This window comes from Zophobas morio, unplaced genomic scaffold (assembly GCF_036711695.1).
Source record: "Zophobas morio isolate AGI-343-1 ecotype UQ-CSIRO unplaced genomic scaffold, CSIRO_AGI_Zmor_V1 ptg000006l, whole genome shotgun sequence".
Lineage (NCBI taxonomy): Eukaryota > Metazoa > Arthropoda > Insecta > Coleoptera > Tenebrionidae > Zophobas > Zophobas morio.
In genome coordinates this window covers 9,262,681-9,289,654 of record NW_026972111.1, presented here as the reverse complement: position 1 = coordinate 9,289,654, position 26,974 = coordinate 9,262,681, and the positions used below count along the sequence as shown (strand labels likewise).

At 32.4% G+C, this 26,974-nt stretch overlaps 1 protein-coding gene across 3 annotated transcripts; it reads right to left on the bottom strand.

Annotated features, from left to right (window-relative positions):
- Positions 1 to 26,974, bottom strand: LOC135123530 (uncharacterized). 3 transcript variants are annotated; one of them, XM_064048279.1, is made up of 8 exons: positions 26,813 to 26,974; positions 3,265 to 3,340; positions 3,019 to 3,216; positions 1,355 to 2,464; positions 1,235 to 1,307; positions 741 to 1,075; positions 516 to 679; positions 1 to 464 (listed from the first exon to the last, which is right to left on the bottom strand). In XM_064048279.1, the coding sequence occupies exons 2-8, from the start codon at positions 3,328 to 3,330 to the stop codon at positions 89 to 91; spliced, it is 2,322 nt and encodes a 773-aa protein (XP_063904349.1). In that variant the 5' UTR covers positions 3,331 to 3,340; positions 26,813 to 26,974; the 3' UTR covers positions 1 to 88. The 3 variants fall into 3 exon arrangements, with proteins under 3 accessions (XP_063904349.1, XP_063904348.1, XP_063904350.1); XM_064048278.1 differs by lacking the exon at positions 26,813 to 26,974 and adding an exon at positions 26,422 to 26,636; XM_064048280.1 differs by lacking the exon at positions 26,813 to 26,974 and adding an exon at positions 3,820 to 3,946.

Here is a 26,974-nt window from a genome sequence, read left to right as displayed (position 1 = left end):
TTTCGTAATCTTTGGTCTTTTATTGCATTTAAAATTAAATATGAACGAGTAGTAATAAAAACAATGAGTATATGCAAAACAACCGTATCTAAAACTCCGTTGACGTCTCATTGCAAAGTTCTAGCGAATCTTTGAAGATTTCTTCTTGCACCTCAACGTTCTTTACAGTTTTGTAAATAATGGTGCATTCGTCAGTCATTGGGGCACCGCAAATATTCTGACATGTATTCACAATATGCGTGGCCACAGAAACGTAAGATTTAGGCATTGCATAAATAATTTTGTCGTCTTGGTTGTAATCTTGAGAAAAACGCTTCAAATCGGTTTGATTGTCAATATAGTTGTTGTAGTCGTGAGATGTGTACGAGTAATGGGTTGGGTATTTCTGCTGCTCCTCTACTTCTAGAGAATCAGGAGTCATACTAACAGGAGGTGACGGCACAGGTTCTTGTTTACTTTGTTTGCTGTAACACAGTCAAGCTAGATACAAATTGACGAATTGTGCGTAACAATACTTTTCTGTTAAGGACGATGGTAGTACCGGTCCGAAGAACCTGGTGGCTGGTAAAGCGTCTGCATCTGATTCAGTTTTTGGTAGTTGTATAGATGTGTGGAGTCGCGGTACGTCGTAGTCCGGTTCTGATAATCTCCTTTGACGTATGGGAAGTAATTTCAGCCACTGAAAGAAAAGTACGCATTGTTGATTACGTCAAATTTACAAATATAAAACTATAAATCACCTCTTCGTCAGTGAGATTGGGGTTAACCAGACTACTAGTGACTCCAGGCGTCATGATAGGAGCAGAAGTGACCTTCGTCAACTCATTCAACAACTTATTAAGCTCATCCGAGTGTCGACACAGTTTAAAATCAGGTTTGTCTTGTTTCCTCAAAACTACATCACCTTCCGGTTCGCTAAATTTCTCAATCAACATTTGAACTTTACTCTTGGATTCCATTTTCTCTTTATCTAAATCTTCAAGGATCTCGTCTAAACTTCGTTCGACAGAGTGCTTTGATACAGTGTGGTGTGGTACTTTATGAGTTTTAGGTGGCAACGTGGGACATTTTGTTCCTGAAAAAGCAAAAAATGTCACTATGTGGCAATCCTAAAACACGACAACACAGAAGCGACATAAGAAACGTGAAATGCAAAACGTCATAAGTAGTGATTGGGAAAAAAATAAACCTGAGAAGTGCCACTAGTGAGGAGAAAGTGTAACAAGATCTACACCTGAATCTGTTACGGTTGTTGGAGGTTTACTGTCGTTCTCTACTTGATCATTATTCGGCCTAGTCGTCGGTGTCTAAAAAAAAGTTGCTGTTAAAACTGACGCTCTATTCTTCTACATACCTTCATTTTTGTTTTTTGTTTTTCTAGAATACTATGAAGCTCGGATAACATTTGTATGGCGTTTCCGTCGGAAACTGAAGTTTTTTCCACTGCTGAAGGATCAATTTCTTCGTAAATCTCTTCCTCCTCTTGTTTCTCTTCTTTCTTACTTTTTTTCTTCCTCCACATTCGTTTAATAAAACTTTTTGATTTCTTCAACGACCTGTCACCGTTTTGTTCCTTCTTCTTGTCATTGTTCACTTTACTACACTCTACGGAGCTCTGACTAGACGTTTCATCGACAACTTTGACCACCGGTCGACTATAAGGGTTAAACTTATCTAAATCTTCGTACAGATTTTCGCTATCAGTACTCTCACGGTTTACCACGTTCGTACTAGTGTAGAAGGAATTTTCTACTATCACACTATTCTTATTACAGTCCGTATGTCCAGCAACTTTGGGCTCAGAATAGACAGCTTCTTCACTCTGAACGCATCTGGTAATTCCATACTGATCATTTTCGACCACTAAACTTTTTGTCTCTCGACTTTGCACCAGCGGACTCTTCTCAACATCTCTTTCAACCACACTAACACTCTTCCGTAACGGAACACTGTAATTTTCGTTATCCACAAGAAAACTCCCTCTATTCGAATATTGAGAGTCTCCTGAAATCCTTTCATAGATATTCTCGCCACAGACCCGCTTGTGCCTCAAGAGCTCCCTGTCGTCTTCCAGTTCTTCCCTGATAGAATCTTCAGGTACCGATTCTTTGGACCCTTTAGTGTTTTCGACCACCGTGGGGCTTGCAACTTTTTTGGTGGCTATTTTGCTGATAGCCTCTAGGCTTCCTCCGTAGCTATGGGCCCCTATTTTTTGCAAACGCTGGATGATTTCGTTGTTGTCTTTTGGGGACTTGAGGGGATTAGGCATGGTGTTCTGGCGTTCGAAGGGCGTCTTGTGCAAAACCTTGCTGTCGTTGGGTTCCACCTCTGGGATTAGGTCGTCTAAAGAGTAACGGAAGTGACTCAGTCTTTTGGCACCGTCTGGGTTGAAGTTTTGGTTTTGGTTGAGCGCGGAGAGGATGATCTGCATCCACTTTTTTTGTTCGTCGGAGTTTTCAGCTTTCTGGAAAAGTGTTACAATGAAGGTTATGAAGTAACATAATTAACACACCCAGTATTAAAAATATAAAAAATGATACCATGACGTGATACTTGAGAACATCAGATAAAACTAGTAAAATAAGTAAACAAAGAAAGATGAGCTCAGGTCTTTTGACCTTGCGATAACACTGACAGTAGAATAAAGGTGTTAAGTTACGAAATGATGAAATAGTTATAATAATAAATCGCAGGAATTCTCACGGTTTGTCCATCTTTAGTACGTCAATGCCAAGAATGTGAAAGAATAAACACGAACAGGAACAGCCAACAGTCGATTAATATTCAGATTAAACAAATTATAATTTGCAAGAAAACAGTTTACATAATGATAATATAACACCTTCACTGATTCGCAGGCATTTTTATGAGGTTTACAAAATGAAACTCATTTATGTGAAAAATATGAGCTTTAAACAGCTAGTTAATGAAGTGCGAACAGAACTCAGAATGGAAAAATTATACTAAGTAACACTTTCACAATTTCTTTTTTTTTTAATTTCGTTCAAAGTGACTTACCAGAGTATAAGTAACTGTTCTTGTTTCAATCTGAAACCCATTTTGTACCGATGGCAACGACTTAACAGCACAGGGAGGTCCCAAATTGATGGACCCTTTACAGGGCGATATCGCCTCGTACTCATCCTTAGACCTGTAGTAGAGCAACAGGCGATCTTCCAACACAAACCAGTAATTTTTCCACGAGGACATCATCCGCTGTAAGAAAAAACTAATTAAACCGGATTAAACAGTGGTTCCTTTTACCTTTTTGATTTTCAGGTAGAGATAGCCCGACATTTTCACCTTGGCGGTTTGCGCACCATTGTCCATTTTAGTGGTTCTAGAACACAACGAATCCACATGAATTTTCCTCTCTTAATGAATAATAAACATGTATGAAAGGTGTGTACACTTGTTGGGTTTGATACGAATCTGGTGATCGAGAAGGGCTCGCCCTCATTTCGTGCGACCTTTGTAAACAAGGCAGGAAACAAGCAACAACAAGCGTGCCAAATCTGTTCTAAATTTTTTCTTGTGACAATTCGTGGTTCTCACGAGATTTTATGAAAGTATACCGCCGAACAATCCGCCACTTTTACTACATGATGTACAAAATTTTACTTTTATTCGTTTCCCGTGCAATAGGAAAGTCGTCGCGCTGCATTGCACTACTTATCAGTAAACTGACACTAAGTGTGGATTATATTATAGTTGCTCGTAGCAGGAAATAAATGGGCTCTTCTTATTGTTGCGCAACTCACTTTCGTTCTAATTATTGTTGTTATTTTAATTGGTTCGCGGGAAAATGTTGCGACTTACCGTGGCTAAGTTGTATGCACAAATACTGTTTGGAATTTGCAGAGTTGATAAGATAAGGTGCGATGACGGCACACCCTGGATACAGTTTGTAAACTTTTCATTCTTGTGTCGGTGATAATGATAACGTAAATTAGAATAGTTTGAGTTGGATTGTCGTTTATTAGGTTACTGATTTGATTTTTGAAGCCACGAGTGTAATTTGGAAATTGTTTATTTTTTGAATATGGAAGGTTTAAAGGAAGTGATGGGGCATTTTAGTAGTGATATTTATGAATTACCTATATTACGCAATTATTTTTTATAAAATAAATAAAACGTTAATCTTGTCTTAATCGCCTCAGATATAGTATAGTTCCTGATAAAAGTAGATGACTATTCTATTCTGAATAAGGGATCTAGGAAAAATTTAGAGTTGTGTTTGTTTTACGTTTCAGGAAACGTACCCTGTTCACTGGAAAAAGTTTGTAAGCAGAAGGCTTGGAAATTACTAAGATGTTAGTTTTTTCTCATTAAACATATCTTTGCTGAAACATAAATAAATAACGTCATATCAAATTTTGTGGGCTATTCTGTAGTGTTAGCTTGATATAATATACATAAATTTTCGAAATTTGCATAACTTTTCGAAATTTCTTCAACTATTGTTCATTTATTGGTATCATTTTGTCTGAAATGAACATAACATTGCGGAGAGATTAGTGCCGGATTCGAAAAATTTGTAAACCTAGTTAAGCTATATCATTTACTTTTTGGAACTATAATATACAATATAAACTATTGAAAGATAAGAACAACATTTTATATATTTACACATAGGTGTCTAATTGTGTACACGAAAAAAACACAAAACACTACTATTATTCCAGATTTAAAATTCGTAATATTGTGGTGTTCTGGAATTTTTATTAAATCTGCAGTAGTGTAATTGAAAATATATAAAATAATTTGTTTTGTTTCTGAGGATAAGCAATGTACTTCATGATGAGCTCATCCACGTTTTACCACTTCCACTTAAAAAAAAAGTATTGTTTTCTTCGTTCATTTATTAGCTACTACTTATAAAAGATGTGACCAAATTTAAGTCGAAATATGGAATAAAGAACACAAAAGAACAATTTGTTGCCGTTGATGGCTAACATTTTTGAGTCAGTTAGAAGAAAATAAAATTTCTAAAATTAAGTGATTTTTTGGAAAACGTAATTTGGAGAACAGTAAAGGAGAGAGTACAAGATGTTTTAGAATATATGAACACAGTAGGATGGAGTGAAGAAGAGGGTAGATTCAAGAAGGTAGAAAAATTTTAGTAAAGAGCCAAAAGAAAAGGAAGAAAAGGGGGAAAAATGGAAGGAAACAAGGCAAAGGAAAAGGAATAAAGGATGCAGATTGAGAAATCGGAAAAAGGGAAACTGGTAGAAAATTAGGAGAAGAAGGGGTGAAAGTACTGTTTTGGAAAGTCCAAGGGCTGTGAAAAAAGTAAAAAGAGTTCTGGAACTACTTGGGAAAATTTGATGTGGTGGGGCTGGTAGAGACATGGGTACAAAGAGAAAACTGGGATAAATTTGAAGAAACACTACCACAAGAATATGTGTGGGAGTGTCAAGGGGCGACAAAGGAAAAGAAAAAGGGGAGAGCAAGCGGGGGAATAGTAATGGGAATTCGAAAAAAAATGCAAAAAATGGAAAAGGGAAGTAATAATAAAAACGGACTAATGAAGAGAGTAATAGAGCTGGATAACAATCGATGGGAAATAATAACCGTTTATAGCAAGAAAATGGAGGAAACCAAGATAAACATAGAAAAGGAAACAAAAGAAAAAGGAGATGAAAATATACTTATAGGGGGGGATTTTAACGCAATCATAAATCCAGAAAAGGGAGAGAAAAGAGGATCGAAAGACAAAGTAAATAACAAAGAAGGGAAAATATTGTGGGAGATAATAGAAGAAACGGGATGGGAAATTTTGAATGGAAACAAGGAAGGAGATGAAGAAGGAGAACGGACGTACGTAGGGGCTAGGGGAGAATCAATTATAGACTATGCGATTGTCATTGTCAACGAAGAGGGGTGGGAAGAAATAGAGAGTTTCAAAGTGGGGGAAATGGTAAAATCAGACCACATGCTACTATAAATAAAAATCAAAGGAAAAGACCAAGAGTACGAAAAATAAGAGAGAAGAAACGAAAGAAATAGAAAAAAGAATATGGAATGAAGAGGGAATTCAAAGATACAGAAGTAGACTAGAAAAAAAGAAATTCGAAATGAAAGAGGATATAGAAGCTATGATAGCAGAACTGAGCAACCTAATTGTAGAAGCTACGGAAAAAAGAAAGATATACATATGGCAAGGGAGCAATAATGGATGGAACGGAGAATGTAGTGAGTTGAAGAGAAAAGCAAGGGAAAAATTAAGAAAATGGAAGAATAACAAGGGAAGGAAAGAAGAGTACCTAAAAGCAAGAGAGAATTATAGGAGAAAATGGGATGAAAGAAAAAGAGAAAAACGAGAAGAAGAATGTTGGAAAGAAATAAGAAAGGAAGAAGGAAAACATGTTTGGAGCGAAAGAGACAAGTATTATGAAGGAAAGGGATATACATGTGAAGAAATAGAAAGAATGAGGGAAATGGAAAGGAGTATGAAAGAAGAACTGAGTGTAAGAGATAAGGATATAGATAAGCAAGAACGCAGATTGAGAATATCGGAGTCTAGATATAATGCAGAGTATAGGAAAATAGTAAAAGATGAAGTACCAAAGTACACAGAGAGAGATTATAAAGGAGAAAAGAATGATGGCGACATTTAGGTGTGGAAATGAAGAGAAAGAGAATAATTTTTGGATGGATGAAACTGACAGAAGGTGTAGGATATGTTGGAGAGAGGGAGAAACAATGGAGCATATGCGGGAAGGATGTAAAGGATTGAGATAATCGGAGGAAAGTAGGGAAGAAGTGCTAAACGAGGATGGAAAAGGACTGGACTGGATGAAAGAAGTACGGACGATAAGAGAACTATGGCAAGGGGTGGGCAAGCAGGGAGAATAGAAGATTTATTATTATTATTATTATTTATGATGATTATGCTAGCTAAATTTTATAAAAACTCGAATATTTATTTTATTTTATTTATTTTTATTGATTTATTTGTATTATGTAGATTAAGTTAATTTGTACCCCTACTGGGAATATTATTAAGCCTGTAAGGCAAATAATAAATTAATACTACTACAAGATGTGAAATTGTTAGTACACAACGAAGAAAAGAATGGAAGATCGACGTTACTTGAAGCCATGGAAATTTATATATAGAAAAAAGTAATAATTTATGCTTAAACGAACAAGTAGAGATTAATTATTATTGTATACCAACTTTGGATGGAATGTAGGAAAACATGGGATCGAAGAGAGATAAGATCAACGAACGACAACGGGACTGGAGACACTTCCTAACAAAAAATGTGGACATTTGAGATGATGAAAAAAATTCCCTAGATATTTGTTTTAAATTTGATGAAGTGCCACTTTTTAATCTTCACGGAAAAAATTGACGGTTGAATTATTGTAGGTTTGTTAATTTAGAGTTACACCATAGATTAATATAGATGCGACATACAGGCGATTTTGCAAAACCACCCTTATTGACATTGGAGTCCTCAACCGCCAAAGACAAGCGCTAAATTTAAATAGTCGATGCCAATAAAAAACTTGTTTCACTACAACTGTAATTCGTGTAACCTGAATTAAAGTGAACGAAACAGTAAGCAGCTTGTAATATTCCAGTAAATCTAGTGTCAATTTGTCGAAAGTAAAACTCGTCGACATTTCTTCTAGTTAATTTGATTCCTAGTTAGAAACAAACACTGTTGCCAATATAAAAATGAGTGCGTGAATTAATTTTATTGATTTAATCAGGAACTGCAAAACCCAATGCTTTGAAATCTTGGAGATGTTTTAAAGTTATCATAAGCATGGTAAATTTTTGAACAATATGTATTTGCTCATCCCCCCTAAAAAATTAATGACGTCACCTCAAAATATTGCTTTATATATCCTATCCTAAATGTGCAAAATATGATGAGTCTATGTATACTTGCGATTTATTTTTAATATATAATTAATATTTTTTAAATATGCTTATACTTAGAAAAGTTAATGACTGATGAGTTGTTAACAAATAAATATCCAATCAGATTTAGGAATTTAACTCGTTACTATGGAAATATGCAATTTAACACCTTTTTTACACGTTCAATACGGGCAAAATCTTATCTTAGCAAGTGCTAGCCCCGCCCACCCGCCCCCTATTTGCTCAGAGATTATGTCATTTGCCAAAATAAGTTTTCTCTTAGCAAGTACTAGCCCCGCCCACCCGCCCTCTATTTTCTCAGAAAGTATGGCGTTTGCCAAAATCAGTCTTATCTGAACAAGTACTAGCCCCGCCCACTCGCCCCTATTTTCTCAAGGGATATGCCATTTGCCAAAATAAGACTTATCTTAGCAAGTACTAGCAAGTACTACCCTCTGAGAAAATAAAGGGCGGGTGGGCGAGGCTAATACTTGGTAAGATAAGACTGATTTTGGCAAATGATATATATACTCCGGGAAATTAGGGGGCGGGTGCGCGGGCCCAGTATTTGTTAAGATAAAACTGATTTTTCCCCTAATAATCTTGTAAAAAGTTAAATTGCAAATTTCCATAGTAACGAGTTAAATTCTTAAATCTACCCGAAGTGTGCAAAATATGAGATTTTAAAATTAAAAAAAAAAATTATTAAATAGATATTTTTTAATTTTTTAATTTCCATTTTACACTTAATAAAACAAGCCAGTGAAATGGAGAAAGGAGGTGGGCGGGGCTGAATTTAGTTTTTTTTATCGTTTTATGAGCCCACCCACCCTTTTTTCTTAGAAGATATGTCACTTACCAAAATCAATTTTATCTTAACAAGTACTAGCCCCGCCCACCCACCTTTTATTTTCTTAGAGGGTATGTCATTTACCAAAATCAAACTTATCTTAGCAGATATTGGCCCCGCCCACACACGCTGTTCTCATTGTAACCATTTTATCTCTCTTCAATTGAGATCCACCTTTCATTCAGACCAGACAAAATGAATTACTGAAATGGAGACAGGGTGGGTGGGCGTTGTGAATTATATGTTCTTTTGTAAAGTGAGAATGGAAACTAATAGAACTGTTAAAAAAAAAGCGTTCATCGTAATTTTTTTCTTGTACTAAATTAGTACTTATTTGCTACAACATTTATTTCTTATTTCTGAAGAAAAAAAAAAAAAAAGAGAACGGTTGGGTGGACGGCGCTAAATCTAACTTTTTCATATAGAATTTTTTATAAGCAAGCAATAGCCCCGCCCACCCACCCCCTCTTCATTCTAGTGATTACTCTTAATATTGTTCAGTCATTTACCAAAATCAGTCTTCTTTTAACAAAAACTAACTATGTCCATCCACCCTCTATTTTCTTCGGGGGTATGTAATTTGCCACAATCAGTCTTATCTTAGCAAGTACTACACTGCACCAATTCTATGTAGTTCATATACGTGTCCCTGCAAAAATGTTGATCAGGTAATCACAAAATTGTGTAAAATAAAAACTCAACTCGAAAATATGAAAATACAAACGTCTTTATTTAATAAGAATTATAAAAATAATATTCAGAACATTTTGTCGGTTGCAGCTTACTAGTTAATTGTTTTGATCCTCTGTTTTGAGGGGACGAAGTCATTCAAATCAAACTAATTTCTACGTGACATTCTTCCGATGTCAGATAAACACTTTCAAGTTGTTTTCCTTATAGAGAATAACCTAATAACAAAATCAAATCTTTTAATTTTTTGGAAGTGCTGGATTTGGCAAGCCGTACTTTATGGACGAGGGAAGTCAGTATAAATTTGATTAAGAAATAGTTAATGTTAATTTTACATGAAAGTAATTGGGGTTGAAGGAAAACTTGAGCATTATCATGCGTGTAAAGTTAAAATTAACTTACTTTGTTTCACATTTTGTGGCATGCAAATATTAGCCATGGGATAGCAAATATATACCCACACATTATGTAGATTAAGAGCATTAGGTTCTACAAATATTGATAACAATGCTAGCAAAATATTAGCCAACAACGAAAGATTTTCCTCTTAAATTTCAACTCATTTTTTTGCACTAATAAGTGTCACATTCCATTTTCCATAAAATTGTGTTCGAAGAGATTGTTTTCCACGTAAAAAGTATGGACGTATGGAAACATTATACTGACGTCTGAGAAGACCTCAAATATCTATATGATAAAAATAATCGCACGTAACTCAGAATAATCTAATAAGTTTTCCGTTCCACATTTAAGGTAACATGTGGACAGCATGATATCGGATTCACAGAACTGAACTGACAACTAACCACATCAATCTACTGGAACTTCCTTTTTCTTAATCGTCCGGTATTTCATTTCATGCGTATGAGTGCCGATATACGTTTTGTTGCATCATGTGCATGTCATAATAAATGATAAAAAGATTGGGTATGGTTGACAATATAAATGCATATACATATCTCTGTCCTTTTTACTTTCCGAGTTTTTTTACAGCAGGTATTTTTTCTTGCCGTTATGGCTACCCTGAATACTTATCATTAAACTGTTATTTTTTGACAGTTTCGACAGTGGTGCCAACCATACGTTAAAGAAATTACTATTATTGTCTAGCACGTAGGTTAAGTTCCTGTCTTTCCATTCCGGCATACTTTTAAAAAGCAGTGATAGGTATAGTCATTTGAATGTTATCGGCTTAAAACTTTTTTCCTTAACATTTGTCACTCAATAAAAAATATTTTAGTAGGCTATAAGAAATTTATTATTTGTTGCTACAAATTCCAATTTTTATGGTGCAATAAACGGATCGATAATAATAAAAATGGAGCAGATTCTTATGCCATAACTTTGAACGTTACGGAGCTTAAAGTTAAGGCTCCTTTTTACACTTCTAAAATTTTTCATTCCAAAACCAGTGATACACACAATCGTACTTTTTGGCAATACAAAACTTTTCACCAAGATTATTTTTATGCTGAATTAAAAGAACGACATTTCTTTTTAGGACAAAACTATAATGCATTTTGCCGTTAAAAATATTGTAGAAAAAAATTAATATTTTTTGTAACGACGAACCTTGAAAATTTGATCTAAGGTTCTTTAGTCAGAACTTTCTTGACTCCTGAAATATAGTCGAACAAATATATTTTGGAAAAGTTATAAAATTCAATTTTGCCAATTTTTATTGTTTTTCATGACAATCCCCTAAGTTAAAATAAAGCTATGTGTGGACTGTTAAACTACAGGTAAAGAAGCATGTTATGCTCGTGTTTCAAGTGAGTTTTCTACAACAAAAGTTTGTTATGACGTGTTCTCTTTCTAAAGGTCTGTAAATAAAAGGTAATTTTTTTAAAATCATGTAATTTTTTAATGTCTAAAGTTTTATTAACGGTATATGTATTATAGTGTAAACCTTTTAAATGTGTCAAAATCCAGCTGATTCAGAAATCCCAAGATGACTAGAAACGAAAATAATTCTTTTAGGGCTATTTTACCCAACTTTTAACCATTTTTTAGTTATCCAAATTGTCTTGGTCGAGAAATGAAATTTTACCGTGGAAATCCTGGTATTTTGACTCTTTTTATCGGGGTGTCTAAAAATTAAGGTATATTTAAAAAAATGCTGCATTATGTTCTGTGGATTTTTCAACAATTTTTCATATGTCTAATTGTCATTTTGTGCTGCTTCATATAAGGAATTTTTAAAGTTTTTTAGATATTGGAAATTTTGCGTGCCAAAAAATGAAGAAAATTTATACTTTTTCGTTTTCTCATTTTTGATTTTTCAAGTCTATAATTTTGCAATTTTTCCATTTTTTATTTATTTGAAAATCGAAATCGAAATATGGAAGATCGAAAAATTGAAAATCGAAGAACTGAAGAAATGAAAAATTAAAATGGTGGAAAATTAAAGAATCGAATAGAAAAATTGGAAAACCCAAAAATTGTATAATCAAAAAGATATATGATCAAAATTGCAAAGTCAAAAACTGTGATTGATGATTTTTTCTTAATTATGATTATTATTACATATTTAAAACTAGAAAAATTGCAAATCAAAAATTGAAGAAACAAAAAATTGAAAAAGCGAGAAATTGAAAAATCCAAAGATAAAAAAAATTTATTTTGAAAAATCGAAAAATTGAAAACCGAAAAGTTGAAAAATCCAGTAATAGAATAATTTCACATTCACAAAAAGACAATTTATAAGAGTATTGAAAAAAGGAAAAATTGAAACAATATAGAAAATAAAAAACCGTAAATTCCTAACGGAAAAATTGAAGAAATGAAAAATTGAAAAATGGAAAAACTGAAAAATTGAAAAATGGAAAAACTGAAAAATTAAAAATTGTAAAATTCGTGAAATTGCAAATCAAAAAAGCTGAAAAATTTAAAAATGAAAACTCGAAGAGTTGCATATCGTAAAATTGCAGAAACAAAAAAAAAACAAAATTGAAGGAATTTAAATTAAAAAAAAAGATTATAAATTCGGACCATTGAAAAATTGAAAATTGTAAAAATAAAGAAAATAAAAAACGAAACGAAAAATTGAAAAGTCGAATAAATGGAAAACTTTCAAAACCCAATAAATGAAAAATGGAAAAATGCTAAAATTATAATTTATAACAGAAAAAGTGAAATATTTTTAAAAATATCATTATTATTAATTTTACACATTTAAAATAAAAACTAGAAAAATTGCAAATGTAAAATTGAATAAACGAAAAATTAAAAATTGAAAACTCGCGAATTTTAAATCGAAAAACTGTAAAATCTAAAAACTGAAGAAACAAAAAACTGAAAAATTAAAATTGGAAAAATAAAAATTGAAAAACAAAAAATTATAAAATCGAAACACTGAAAAATTACAAACTCAAAACTCCAGAAACTCAAATCGAAAAATTGAAAAATCTAAAATTTGAAAAATTCAAAAGTTGTAGATTTGAAAAACTGAAAAATTTTAAAATGAAAACTCGAAGGGTTGCATATCGTGAAATGCAAGAAACAAAAAAAATTAAAATTGGAAAAACTAGAATTTAAAAAACATAAATTGCAAAACGAAAATCTGAAGAATTAAAAAACTGAAGATTCGAAAAATTCAAAAGTCTAAAAATTCTAAAATTATAACATTGAAAATGTGAAATATTTAAGAAAATATTATTACTATTATTATTATTACACATTTAAAATAAAAACTAGAAAAATTCCAAATCTACAACTGAATAAACGAAAAATTATAAAATCCAAAATTGAAAAATCGAGAAATTAAAAACCGAAAAATTCAATAATCTAATAATTCAAAAATAGAACAATTACAAAATCAGAACACTGAAAAACCCAAAAATGGAAAAAATAAAGAAAATAAAAAACCGAAACGAACAATTGCAAATTGAACAGTTGAAGAAATGAAAAATTGGAAAATCGAAAAATGGTAACATCTAAAAGTTGGAAAAACGAAAAACTGAAAAATTTAAAAATGAAAACGCGAAGAGTTGCATATCGTAAAATTGAAGAAGCAAAAAAAATTAAATTTGAAGAAATTGAAATTTAAAAAACAAAATTATAAAATCGCAACATTGAAAAATCGAAAAATTGTAAAAATAAAGAAAATAAAAACCGAAATGAAAAATTGCAGATCGAAAATTTCAAGAAATAAACTGAAGAATCCAATTATTGAAAAGTCGAAAAAATCGGAAACTTAAAATCTAATTAATGAAAAAAGAAAAAATTCTAAAATTATAAAATAGAAAAAGTGAAATATTTTAAAAAATATCATTATTATTAATATTACACATTTAAAAAAAAAGGTAGAAAAATTCCAAATCTAAAATTGAATAAACGAAAAATTAAACAATTTAAAATTCGAAAAATTGGAAAGCAAAAAACTGAAAAACTAAAGAAAGTAAAAAACCGAAAGGAAAAATAGCAAATCGAAAATATGAAGAAAGAACCTACTTAAAGAAGGGAAAAACTGAAAAATTAAAAATCGAAAAATTGAGAAAACGAATAAATGAAAAAGTTTTAAAATCCGATAATTGGAAAATAGAGAAATTCTAAAATTTTAACATTGAAAAAGTGAAAATTTTTATATATTTATGAAAACTAGAAAAATTGCAAATCAAAAATTGAAGAAACGAAAAATTGAAAAATCCAGAAATGGAAAAATCCAATAACTGAATAGTTTCACATACAAAAAACAGAAAAATTATAAAACCAGAGTATTAAAAAATCGAAAAATTGAAAAACTAAAAAAAAAAATAAACCTCAAAACGAAAAATTGCAAATCAAAAATTTGAAGAAAAAAAAACTGAAGAATCGAAAAATAGAAAAGTCGAATAAATGGAAAACTTTTAAACTCCAATATTTGAAAAATTCTAAAATTATAATATTGAAAAAGTTAAATATTTTAAAAAATATCATCATTATTAATATCACACATTTAAAATAAAAACTAGAAATATTGCAAATCAAAAATTGAATAAACGAAAAATTAAAAAATCAAAAATCGAAAATTCCAAAAATTGAAAACATAAAGAAAATAAAAACCGGAAAGGAAAAATTAAAGAAGCGAAAAATGAAAAATTGAAAACTCGAGAAATCGAAAAATAGGAAAATCTAAAAATTGAAAAATTCTAAAGTTGTAAAATTGAAAAACTGAAAAATTAAACTTAAAAAAATGGAAAATTGTAAATCGAAAATAAGAAACAAAAATTGGAAAAGAAAAAATTATAAAATCGGAACATTGACAAATCGAACAATTGAAAAATTAGAGAAAATAGAAAACCGAAACGAAAAATGCAAATCGAAAAATTGAAAAATTCAAAAGTTGTAAAATTGAAAAAAGAAGAAACAAAAAAAACATAAAAAATTGAAGAATTGAAAAACTCAAGTCAAAAAACTCCTGTTACTGGCGCCATGGTTTTTACTTAATAGAGGTTATTAGAAAACAAAAATCGCAAAATTATTTTCTCTTTGCTCAGTGAACAGTTCTTAACAACGTGTATTTCTAGGTAAGTATTAAACCGTAACTAGTAAATTATCATATCCTTCCAGTTATGGAAACATATGTACTTTTTTAAGAAACCAAAAAATGCTGCAGTTCTGACAGAGAAACAAATGACAAGATTTTTTGTGGACGCTCCAGATACCGATTTTGTTTTTTGCCAAAAACAAATATTTTATTATTTGGTCAAGACGAGATTGTTAAACTAATATTAAGGATAAAGGACAGTCTCAATGGTAACATTAGAAAAAATAAAAAATACAAAAATACTAATAATAAACTACATAATATATTTAATAATCCAAACTGCTGCTTTGCCATTTACAGCTGCGATAACCACCGTACTTTTGTTTAATTCGGCGAATTTCCATCAACACCGAGATTAAAAACCGCACACATAAATGCTACAAAACATGTTTATTCGCTCGATCGCCAGTTTCTCCATTCTTCGGTTTTCACCACTTAAAAAACGCATCCCAATGCCAGATCCATTTTTACCCAATGTTTATCTCAATTAGACAACTGCAAGCCTCGTTAAAACGCTTCCCCTCGCATCTCTGACGTTTATTGCTACCGAAATACGAACACATGGACATCCTGTAGATAAGGCTTGCGTCCGAATGCGATTGTTTATCAAAAGGAACGCCAGTTTCCACAAAGCGTATTGAAGTTCTACGCGAAAGTTCATTTCGAACCACCGCAGCATGATCGTCCCATTAAATCATTAAAATAACGCTACTCATAATTAATTCCATCATGTTGCAACGATGCTAAATGGTTACGCTGTGCGCATTGTACCATTCATATCAGATTTGTCGCTTCTAGATGAGGTAGAAAAAGTCGAAAAGCCAATCTAATTAATTGTGTTTACCTTCACACTTTTCTGGGCGCACTGGACTGTGAAAAACTCGCAAGTTGAAAAATTCATTTGCTTTCTATTCGCAGCACATGTGCAAGGAGGTTTTATTCCAGTTGTTTTATTGTGTGGGATTAATTTGGGAAAACGAAAAGTGAATGTATTATTTAGGAAGAAAAGTATAGTTGTATACGTATGAAAAATGTTTTGTAAAGTATGCTTAACTGTAACTGTGGTCACGTTAAATTTTAATCTTTATTGTCTTATCGTTACGTCAGTGTTAATATCTTACTAAAATTTCAGGAACATTTATGTGGTAGAGTTTAAGAGAAACGGTAAAATTTGGTTTTATAATACATGATAACATTGATAACGTCATCAAGTTTGTGGTAAAGACTAAAGACGAACGGTCGGATTCTCACTGACGACTTCCCATGTACACTACGATCTTAAAACATGTGTAAAATTTTAGAATTTTCATTTGTTGAGCTTCTAAGTTAAAATATAAAATTGTGTCGTATGGTTTTGAATTTTTTTCCAAAAACCTATATGCATAAGTTTTAACATAGGGGTTGAGCAATAAATTACAAACACAGAAGTACATATTTCCCATATTCTAAATAGAATTTATTTGACAAAATTTTGAAATGACGTCATCAAATTTTTGGTAGTGAATAAAAATCATATCGTTATCTAAAAAATTATAAAATAAAGTCGCAGACAAAACTTAACGACGAAGTGTATAGGTTATATACAGGGTTTTTATAAATGATTCTAAGGGCGTAGTTGGCCATGGATTTCAAAAATCCCGCTTCGTTGAAATTATGCATCACGATGACAGTTCTCACTTGTCATTAATGACATATGTTACCTGTCATTTAAAGTCGTCGTTTGTTGTTTATTATAAAATCTACTTTTTTTTATTTATCATATAGAAATATCATAATTAATTATTATAATAATATTGTATAAAAAATTAAAGTACAATGTGCAATTTACCAACTAAAATAACAAGTAAATATTTACAAATGCTAGAGCAGTATTTATAACTTATTCGATTTAAAATACACTGATGACTGGCAAAAAAAAACGGTCACCCTGAAAAATTTCGCAAAACCAAACCTAAAAAATTGGTCTAAAGAGTTTAGACAGTACTTCCCCCGCTGTCGGAAACGTGACGACTGCATGCCTATTATGTTTTTTTTTCGCAGATTTCAAAGAATTCGGTTTTGTAGTTCCTGAGTAAATCAATAAAATAAATTTACGCATTCATTAATTTTTTTGAGTCACCCTGTATATGCAAATCCAAAAAAAAATCAATGGAGTGATAAATCACAAGTACAGACTCATCATATTTTGTACAGTTTAGATAGGATTTATTCGGCAAACTTTCGAGCTGACGTCATCAATTTTTTGGAGGGGATAAGCAAATGTATTTTGACTAAACATTTATTATGCTCTTTATAACCTTAAAACATCTGCAAGATTTCAAAGCATTCGGTTTTGCAGTTCATGATTAAATAAAAAAAAGAAATTTTCGCATTCATTAATTTTTTTGAGTCACCCTGTATATGCAAATCCAAAAAATATGAATGGAGTGATAAATTACAAGTACAGACTCATCATATTTTGTACAGTTTAGATAGGATTCATTCGGCAAACTTTTCAGCTGACGTCATCAATTTTTTGGAGGGGATAAGCAAATGTATTTTGACTAAACATTTATTATGCACTTTATAACCTTAAAACATCTTCAAGATTTCAAAGCATTCGGTTTTGTAGTTCCTGAGTAAATCAGTAAAATAAATTTACGCTTTCATTATTTTTTTTTAATCACCCTGTATATGCAAATCCAAAAAATATGAATGGAGTGATAGATCACAAGTACAGACTGATCATATTTTGTACATTTTAGATATGATTTATTCGGCAAACTTTCGAGCTGACGTCATCAAGTTTTTGGAGGGGATAAGCAAATATATTTTGACTAAATATTTATTATGCTCTTTATGACCTTAAAAGATCTGCAAGATTTCAGAGCATTCGGTTTTGTAGTTCCTGATTAAATCAATAAAATATATTTACGCATTCATTTTTTTTTTTTGAGTCACCCTGTATATGCAAATCCAAAAAATATGAATGGAGTGATAAATTACAAGTACAGACTCATCATATTTTTACAGTTTAGATAGGATTTATTCGGCAAACTTTCGAGCTGACGTCATCAATTTTTTGGAGGGGATAAGCAAATATATTTTGACTAAACATTTATTATGCTCTTTATAACCTTAAAACATCTGCAAGATTTCAAAGCATTCGGTTTTGTAGTTTCTGAGTAAATCAGTAAAATAAATTTACGCCTTCATTAATTGTTTTGAATCACCCTGTATATGCAAATCCAAAAAATATGAATGGAGTGATAGATCACAAGTACAGACTGATCATATTTTGTACATTTTAGATATGATTTATTCGGCAAACTTTCGAGCTGACGTCATCAAGTTTTTGGAGGGGATAAGCAAATATTTTTTGACTAAAGATTTATGATGCTCTTTATAGCCTTAAAACATCTGCAACATTTCAAAGCATTCTGGTTAGCAGATTAAAAATTAAATTTCAAAATGTTGTTTTATAATTTTGAATTTTTTTCCAAAAATCTGGACGTTTCGGGTGAAAAGTCAATTGGGAGTTGTAAACTACATGTGTAGGACTATGTTATTTTATACAATTGAAAACCCATTTACTAAGTACAATTTTGAAGTGACGTCATCGCATTAGTGGTGGGATGATTAGAAAAATTTTGGTTAGCGTTTTACCATCTACATGATATTCTTAATATAAGTACAAAATTTCACAACAATCGGTCGAGTACTTTCGGAGATTATCTGTCTAATAAAAATCCGGGACGGCAGACAGACGGACAGACGGACAGACGGACGGACAGACGGACAGACAGACGGAAATGGGAGACGTATTTCTTCGTCTTCTAGGGGTCATGAAAGATCGAGAAAACGTAAAAGTAGAGAGTCGGCCGACGGACTCGATTACAATACTTTCTTTGCTTACGCTCGGGAAGTAAAAATTATTAATTTAACTAGTAATCGTTATTTTATTAAAGAACCATTCACTATTGACACATGATGCATAACTTAGCAAAAAAAAGGAGACAAATAAACGCAGAATTAAATTTAATTTAACAAAATAACAGAACTAGACGAAGAATAACATTTGTGGATGTGGGGCGTAGTTTTTCAGTGTATAAATGTATTTTAAGTGATCGAAGACATTCATTTAAAATGGAAAATCTAGAAAAAAATATTATAATAAAAAAGTTTGTGTTAATTTGTAAATGTGTAATTTAAGTCTAGATATGCATTATCTAAGTTATAGTAAGAAATGATAGAAATAAAATATTAATGTGTAAAAAAAAAATTCTAGCATATTTTGTAATATTCTGTGGTGACCTGATTTGAATTAAAATTTTGCGCTGAAAAAAAAAGAACGGCGCGAAATCGCATTTAAACAATGTGAATTTGAAAAAAAAAACAATCAAGAAAATCGTTTAAACAACCATGTGCACGTTTAGTTCTTTTCTGGTAGTTGGTAGCTCTTCTAGGATTTTTTTTTTGTAGGTAGAGGGTTATTAGTGAAGTTTACTTGTCTGGTAGAGGGTAGGTGAGGCGTCACTTTTGGCTTGTTTCTTGTGGGTGAAATCGTGTGGTGAGTCAGCTAGATAAAGTTTAGTTGTTTTGGTAGTTAGCAAAAGGGAAGAAGCCTTTGTTTAACGAAAATTAATCGTAACGACGACGATGCTATAGTTTCCTTAACAGCGTAACTAAGTATTGCTGTTTTCTGATAGGAATTTTCGACCGACGCTAACACGTGGTGTAATGTTGATTCATTGTTTGTAAATCCACAGTTCATGTTAGGATTTTAATCGTTAACTGATTCGAACGCAATTTAACCGTCATGAGATTTGTTCAGATAAAGTACTTGCTAGGAGATTTCATGAGATTCATTTAGTCAGGACTCATTCTTTGTTTATGAAGTTATACATAAGGTTTCTGGATGCTTATACTTAAGTGTTACATTATAACACTTCTGGAAAAGGATCGTGAAAGTACGGTCGAATTTTTAGAAATATTACCACTATATCATCATCAGATCACGGAGACATTTTTCTCGCATCGTGGAAAGCTCTATCACCGAGACATATTTTCTCGCAACATGGAAAATTACATCACCAAAAGCTTTTCTCGCAACGCCGGATGCATTTTGTGTTTATTTATCATGTGTTTTGTTTGGGATAAGCTGGGGACAGTCCACGATATAAATTCTCAAAGCTAATTGTTTTAAAGTAACCGATCATTTGGATAATTTAACAGAATGTAAATTCTTGGTTCGAATCCTTGATAAAATGTGGCATAATTTAACATAATGTAAATTCTTTGTTTGAATCGTTGATAAAGTGTGGCATAATTTAACATCAGGTAAATTCTTTCTTCTGGCAGCGGCCATGTTGAAATAGTATTTACAAAATGAGCACATGTTTGAACTGTAAAATCTCGTTGAACAAATTAACAACATCGTGAGTCATGGGGGACGTGCATTTTATTTATTCCTTTGATTTAGACCATTATTTGCACAACGCCACAGGATGAATCGCATTTCTGGATCGCATATTTTTGACGCATTTTTTTTGGAACGACGCCATTTTCGATCTACAGATTGTCTGCTATGTGTTTGTTTGGGGGAATGTAAAACAATGACCCACAATGCAGCTGAAAAACTTTTAAAATTTAACCAAAACTCGAATGGACGTAAAATATTAACTTCATGTGATTTTGTTAGCTTTGCAATTTTTCTCCATCTCACAATTTTAGCTCAGTAATTTACTTTGCTGTATAATTTAAATTTAACGTACATTTTCATGTACTGCAGTTCCTAGCATCACGTGATGTTTTTGTCTGCACAAGTTTTACTTCACACCAGATTTTTTTTGTTTTTACAAAACCTTGCTAGTTTTTTTTTGTAAATATTTTTTTGATTAACCCTTCCATCATATAATTGTCTGACGTCCAATCTTAATGTCAGATAAAAATCTCTTGCTGATTAAAATTTCACGAGAGTGTATGGCAAATTTAAATGTTGTTTATTGCCATTTCAGTTGTAGTTTAATGTCAGAGTTATATAAAGTGAACACTTAAAATGGAATTGAACTAAATAACACAAAACACGTGGCGGAAGCAGAGTGCGCGGTTTCTTGTCGAGCTGGCGGTCGCGCCATCTGTGTAAAGGATGCAGACCTGAAATAGAGACCCAACCACGACTTTACGACCGTAACGGCCTGATCGTCTAGGCACGTTTCTCCGTGGAAAAGGGTGCTGGGCGGCAGTGCTTGCGATAGAATAGAATCACCGTGGTGGGTAGGAGAACAGCCACGACCAGGAGCCCCAAACTCCGCTCGTGCTACAACGGGTAATTTTTGCTGGGTTCTAGAATTAAGTTGAGATAGTTCGATCACCACACTCTTATAGCGCTCTGTTGACTGGCATAATTTTAAATTTGCCGCCACACGTCCGTAATAACTTGTGTATTATTAAATTTGTTATATTCAAATATTTGCATCGATTTAGAACGTTTAATTTGATTTCATTTAAAGTTAGGCAAACCAAACTGAGTTCTACACCAACTGTGTTATGAGATTGACGATCTTTAAATGGTTGAAGTGATTATCATCAATCATAGATAAAAACCATCCTCATTAAAGAAGAATGTGACATAAAATAGGAAAAGAGGAGGAGAAAGCAGGAAAATATGTGAGAATAATATGGGATAAGAGAGCTAGTGGGACATTTGAAGATAAGTTAAAAACGCACACCTTCATTGAAGTTAATACCCAAACAAAATGGGATGAATTGAAACAACCGATCCTGAAATAAAGGTAGAAATTACTTTAAGTAGAAGTAGAGAGAAAAAAATGACTGAATGGAATGAGGAATGTTATGCCTTAAAAAGAGGAACAAAGAAGGCATTAAGAAGATGGAAAAACCAAAAAATAGCATTGGAAGAGTTCTTGAAAGTCGGAGAAACATATAGAAGTAAGTGCAAAGAACGGAAATAAAACAAGTATTGAAATTAATCATAGAAAGATGAAGACGAAAGAAATTAAAAAACTGGAATGCAAAGATGGAAAAACATTTCTTGGGATTGCTGGAAGCGAATAAGGCGAAAGGATACCAAAAAAGTGGAGTGAAGGGCTAATTTGCCCGATAATAGAAGGAAAACAGGGAGAAGATTGAAAACTATAGAAAGATAACGTTGCTAATTATTATGAGCTACAAATGGTATGCCATGGAACTTTGAGACAGGTTAAAAAAAAAGAAATGAAGAGAGAAGGGTTGTTGCCAGACATGCAAGCAGGGTTCAGGGAAGGGAGGGGAACAACGGAAAATGTCTATATATTGTACCACGGAAGAAATTCTAGATACAACGATAGATATTTAAAGATAGTACCTAACATCCAAAAACCAGAGAAGAAATATTAAGAGAAGCCGGAAGGGAAGTAGAGTGGATGTAAGACGTGCAACGGGCTAGGAGAAGGATAGTTTAGGTTCAATTATTATTATTGTATAGGTAGTTGGAAATTAACATTCATGTTTTATGTACTATCATATGTATATCGTTAATGCATACACACTAAATATTTAACTCCCTCTGTCCCAAATTAAGTGCCCGATTTAGAAATAAATTTTGTCCCAAAGTAACTGTCCGATTTCTAAATATTCTTTTTTATGAAAAGTTATTATTATTACAACTAATATAACATCCGTAACAAGTTTTGATATAATATTTAACTTTCCTTGCAATTAATTAAAATAAATAGGTTAGTATAATAGTTAAAATTTTTAGTTTGTTCTCTTTATCAGGGTGCCGCATCCAAGTCTGGACATAGAGAATTAACGTGGCAAATTGGTTTTTATTTTATAATATCTCCCCAGATCACTTTAAAGCTATTATTGAGTGATACCTTTGTGGAGGTCGAAGAGAGTTATCGGCCAGTATTTTTTTCAAATCGTTGCAACGCGCTCATTTACTGTAAAAAGGTTTTAAAAATTGTATTTTGAAATTCGCGCCCGATCCGATTTCTGTCGCACTGTCGATGTTCGGCGATCGCGTCTTTGGATTAATCATGCAAAATCCAAATGTCAAAGTGAAATTAGAAATTATTCTCAGAAATCAACGAACAACTCAAACTGAATTATTTTATCCAGTGTGATGATTATTGTAGGTCAATTTAAACGGAATAACATTTCGATTTTGCATGGTTAATCCAAAGACGCGATCGCCAAACTTCGATAGTGCGACGGAACATTTCGCGACAAATCGGATCGGGCGCGAATTTCCAAATAGGATTTTTAAAACCTTTTTACAGTGAAAGAGCGCGATGCAATGATTTGAAAAAAATACTGACCTATAGCCCTCTTCGACCTCCACAAAAGCATCACTCAATAATAGCTTTAAACTGTTCTGGGGAGATACTATAAAATAAAAACCAATTTGCCATGTTAATTCCCCATGTCCAGACTTAGATGTGGCACCCTGTATGTATATGTATCTGAATGATATAAAAATAGTACGAAAAATCAGTTGACAAATCCAACAAATCTACCAGAACAGTTTTTCGGTGACACTGGAATAAGTTTTAGTATTGAGAAATGTAATTAAATGGTCAAAAACTGGTTTAGAAAAGTTAACTGTCTCAAGAAGAAAAACATTCACACAGTATAGAAGAAACCATCAACTGAGACAGAACGAAAGAAGGGAATTCCAGAATTTAGAATTTATAACTCCTGAAACTGCATGGAAAATTCTTCAATGGCCTAGACGAAACTCACATCAACAAGAAAACGTCAAAAAATTAAGCTTATGTGCCGAAACAGAAGGGTTTTTATTTGCTTTTCAAGATTAAATAATTAATACCAAGAATTACAGAAAATATAAAATCAAAAATCCAAACATAAGAAACGATTGTTGCCAACTTTGTAAAGAAAAACCCGAAACGGTTCAGCACAATAATTGTCAAAATACAAAGAGCTGCTTTGTTAGGAATTGTAATACTGTTCTGAAGTTTCTCGAATTTGTATTCTGTAATAAGTATTAGGATCTCGAAGATATTTTATTAATCTAATCAGTGCATGCCATTCATTAGGTACTTGATCTTACTGCCCGTAGCGCTAGAAGTCTTGCCTGAGTGCCTGTCATTTCCGGGTCAGTTGTGGGTCTAAAAGTAATAATTATTGCAATAAATGCACTCCTATCAAAATTACTGAATCCTCGATAACAGATTACGATAAAAAGATAATTTTGCAAAATAAACAACAAATATATGTTCAATAATAATAATATGCTTATAATGAATATTATTCAGCTTTAGTCAGTTTATAAATCTTTGATTCTAACTACGCGGTAAATAAACTTTCAGGTTTTTTGTTTTTTTACGTAAACAATCTAAACTAACATAAACTTCTAATTAAATATGACCTCAATAAATAATAAAGCTTTATACATTATGAAACGACACACCTTCAGAAATCCCCAACCAACTACAAATCTGAGTTCAGGCATGTATTTATACACAGCATTTTACCAGAATCACTGTTGTTATTGGTTCCCTTATCTCTAAATATACACCACATTATTGCTGTCGTATAAAATGCAAAACATAAATGGAATTTGTTTCAAACATAGTTAACTAAAATCAACGAATCTGATGTACACCTTGCTTTTTATCTTGATACTATTACTTTTTTTAATGTATTAAGGTTAAGTAAAGTATGTTCGCTTTGTGGTTTTCTTTTCAACGTCTAAAACAAATATTTCCTCTTGTGTTTTTTTTTTTGGATTTTTTCGGCCGCATCAATGCCAAGTAGAGCATACTTCAAATATTACTATTATTATTATTTAATACAATGGTCAACAGTCAAAATATATTACTGCTGTTAAATATAAATTTAAATTATGACTTTAATAGTAAATAAGCACTTTAATACACTGAGACACAAATTTAACAAAAATACATTTCCTACCATTTGGCAACATTGGAAGTTGAGTTTGGAATAATCATATTTAATTCATGTATACCTACTTAAACCCCCTTTCAGGATTTTCCCTAGTACTAAAGAAAAGAATATATCAGATAGAACCTTGAAAAATAACCCCAAAATTCTGTTTACATAACTTTGACTTGTAATCCTTGTATTGCACATAGAGAAATCTGTCATAAAGATAAGATATCCATTTAATCTTGTGAAAATCCAGAGTTTTCCAATTTCGTAAGTATGAATTTATAGTCAACAAATGCTAACAAAAAGTCAGCACACCAAAGATCATCTTGTTTTCAATTTAGACTTTGATTTCAATATTTCATCGTTAGGTTTGTCATCATAAGACCGAATTATTTTGTTTTGGACAAAAAGTGTTTGCAATGAATGAATCTCCAAAATAAGAAGCGAGGTGTCAACGATTTCTTGTGAATTTTTATCAACTCATCATTAAAATTCATAACCGATGGAAAGATGCCATATTAGTCATGGTGTTTAAACCACATCCACAGCCATCAAGATGCCATTCATAGTTATACTAAAGATTTATATTTTTATACCAATACAGGCAATATGGTAATTACCATCACATTGTGTCGACATGAAAGGTGATCGTCATTTTTACCGTCCTTTTTTCCTCGACGCAAACAAATTTCTATGTGACATTCTTCCGATGTATAAACATAAACACTACAAGTTGTTACTGCTGACAGGCCATTTTTACTTATTGAGCGTATGCTAAGGAAGTATAGTAATCGAGTCCATCGGAAGACTCAGTACTTTCATATTTAGGCAATAAAAAAGTCATATTGTAATCCGGTTACTGCAATTCGTAGAAAATGTCGTTTAATTTACTTTCTCTGTTTCACTCTCACATGTACAATCTCGACAAGTCATTTTCTTGTTACGATGAACTTCACCTGAGCTTCTGAAGAATTTTCTGTATATATATAGGTTTTGTTTAGTGTTGTGTGTGTGGTTCAAATACTCTTCAATATTTACAGACCCGGTACCTCCATGTCTTAAAAAAATTACTCAGGTTCATTACTGACCTTGATGTAAGTACATATGTTGCATTTAAAAAACAGTAGGTACAACAAAATTCAATTATTGGAGTTTCTATTAATCCTGTTATCTCTGTACCACTTTCTTATTAAGTGCTAATCTACTTGGAGTTGTTGTTTACGTCATTCTGCCGTTCTCTAAAATTTGACACGTAGAAACTAAATATAATGATATAAATATATAAATGACATATGCAATTCTTTTGCAAATTAAAAAAAAACACTATAATATAACAGAACACCTGTAGTTATTCACGGTTACTCTCAAGGTAATATGATTCGCCCATCAAACACAGCAGAAAAACACATTTTTAAAATTTTCTAATTTCTCCGGCAATTCATTTATAAAAAACATGTAAATAAACAACAATAAACAAAGCAAAAATAAATAGAGCAAACATTCATCTAAATTCATAAATAATTTCTAATCCACGACGAACGCAAGTGAAAGAACATCACACACGTGAAAAAATGTTACCTTTCCATCATCACCCCGCGTCGTGCGTGACAGCTAACCACCCCAAACATCCCTCGCGATTCTCCACAACCACACAAAAAAACACCAATTAATTAAAATTCCAGCAACACCCACTGTCCTATTCCTGGTGCGAATGCAAACGCTGATACTATCGCTATAGTATTTACCGAATTATCTCACCCACCGCAACAAATAGGAAAATTGTGCGATTACTTCGCCAGTTTAGTAATAACGAGAGGCGTGGGTGTTTACAAGCCGCAATCGCGAACTAATCGTCCACAACAAACTTTGATTGTTGAGCGAAACAAAAAAAATCCCAGTGAGAGATAGTAGGAGCACGACGCGAAGTACGAAAAACCGATGCGAAGCTGAAGAAGCGGAGGACACTTACCTTTTTGCCCGAAATAATGACGATAATGCTCACACACTGTCCACTGGCGACGAGCGCTTTTGAAAGTCGCGCATCTTGGCTCGAGGTGTAGCGGAGCGCACAGTCAGAAGGAGTATACCACGGCTGGGCAAGGCTACGTCGCGGTCTCTTGCCGCTCGGACC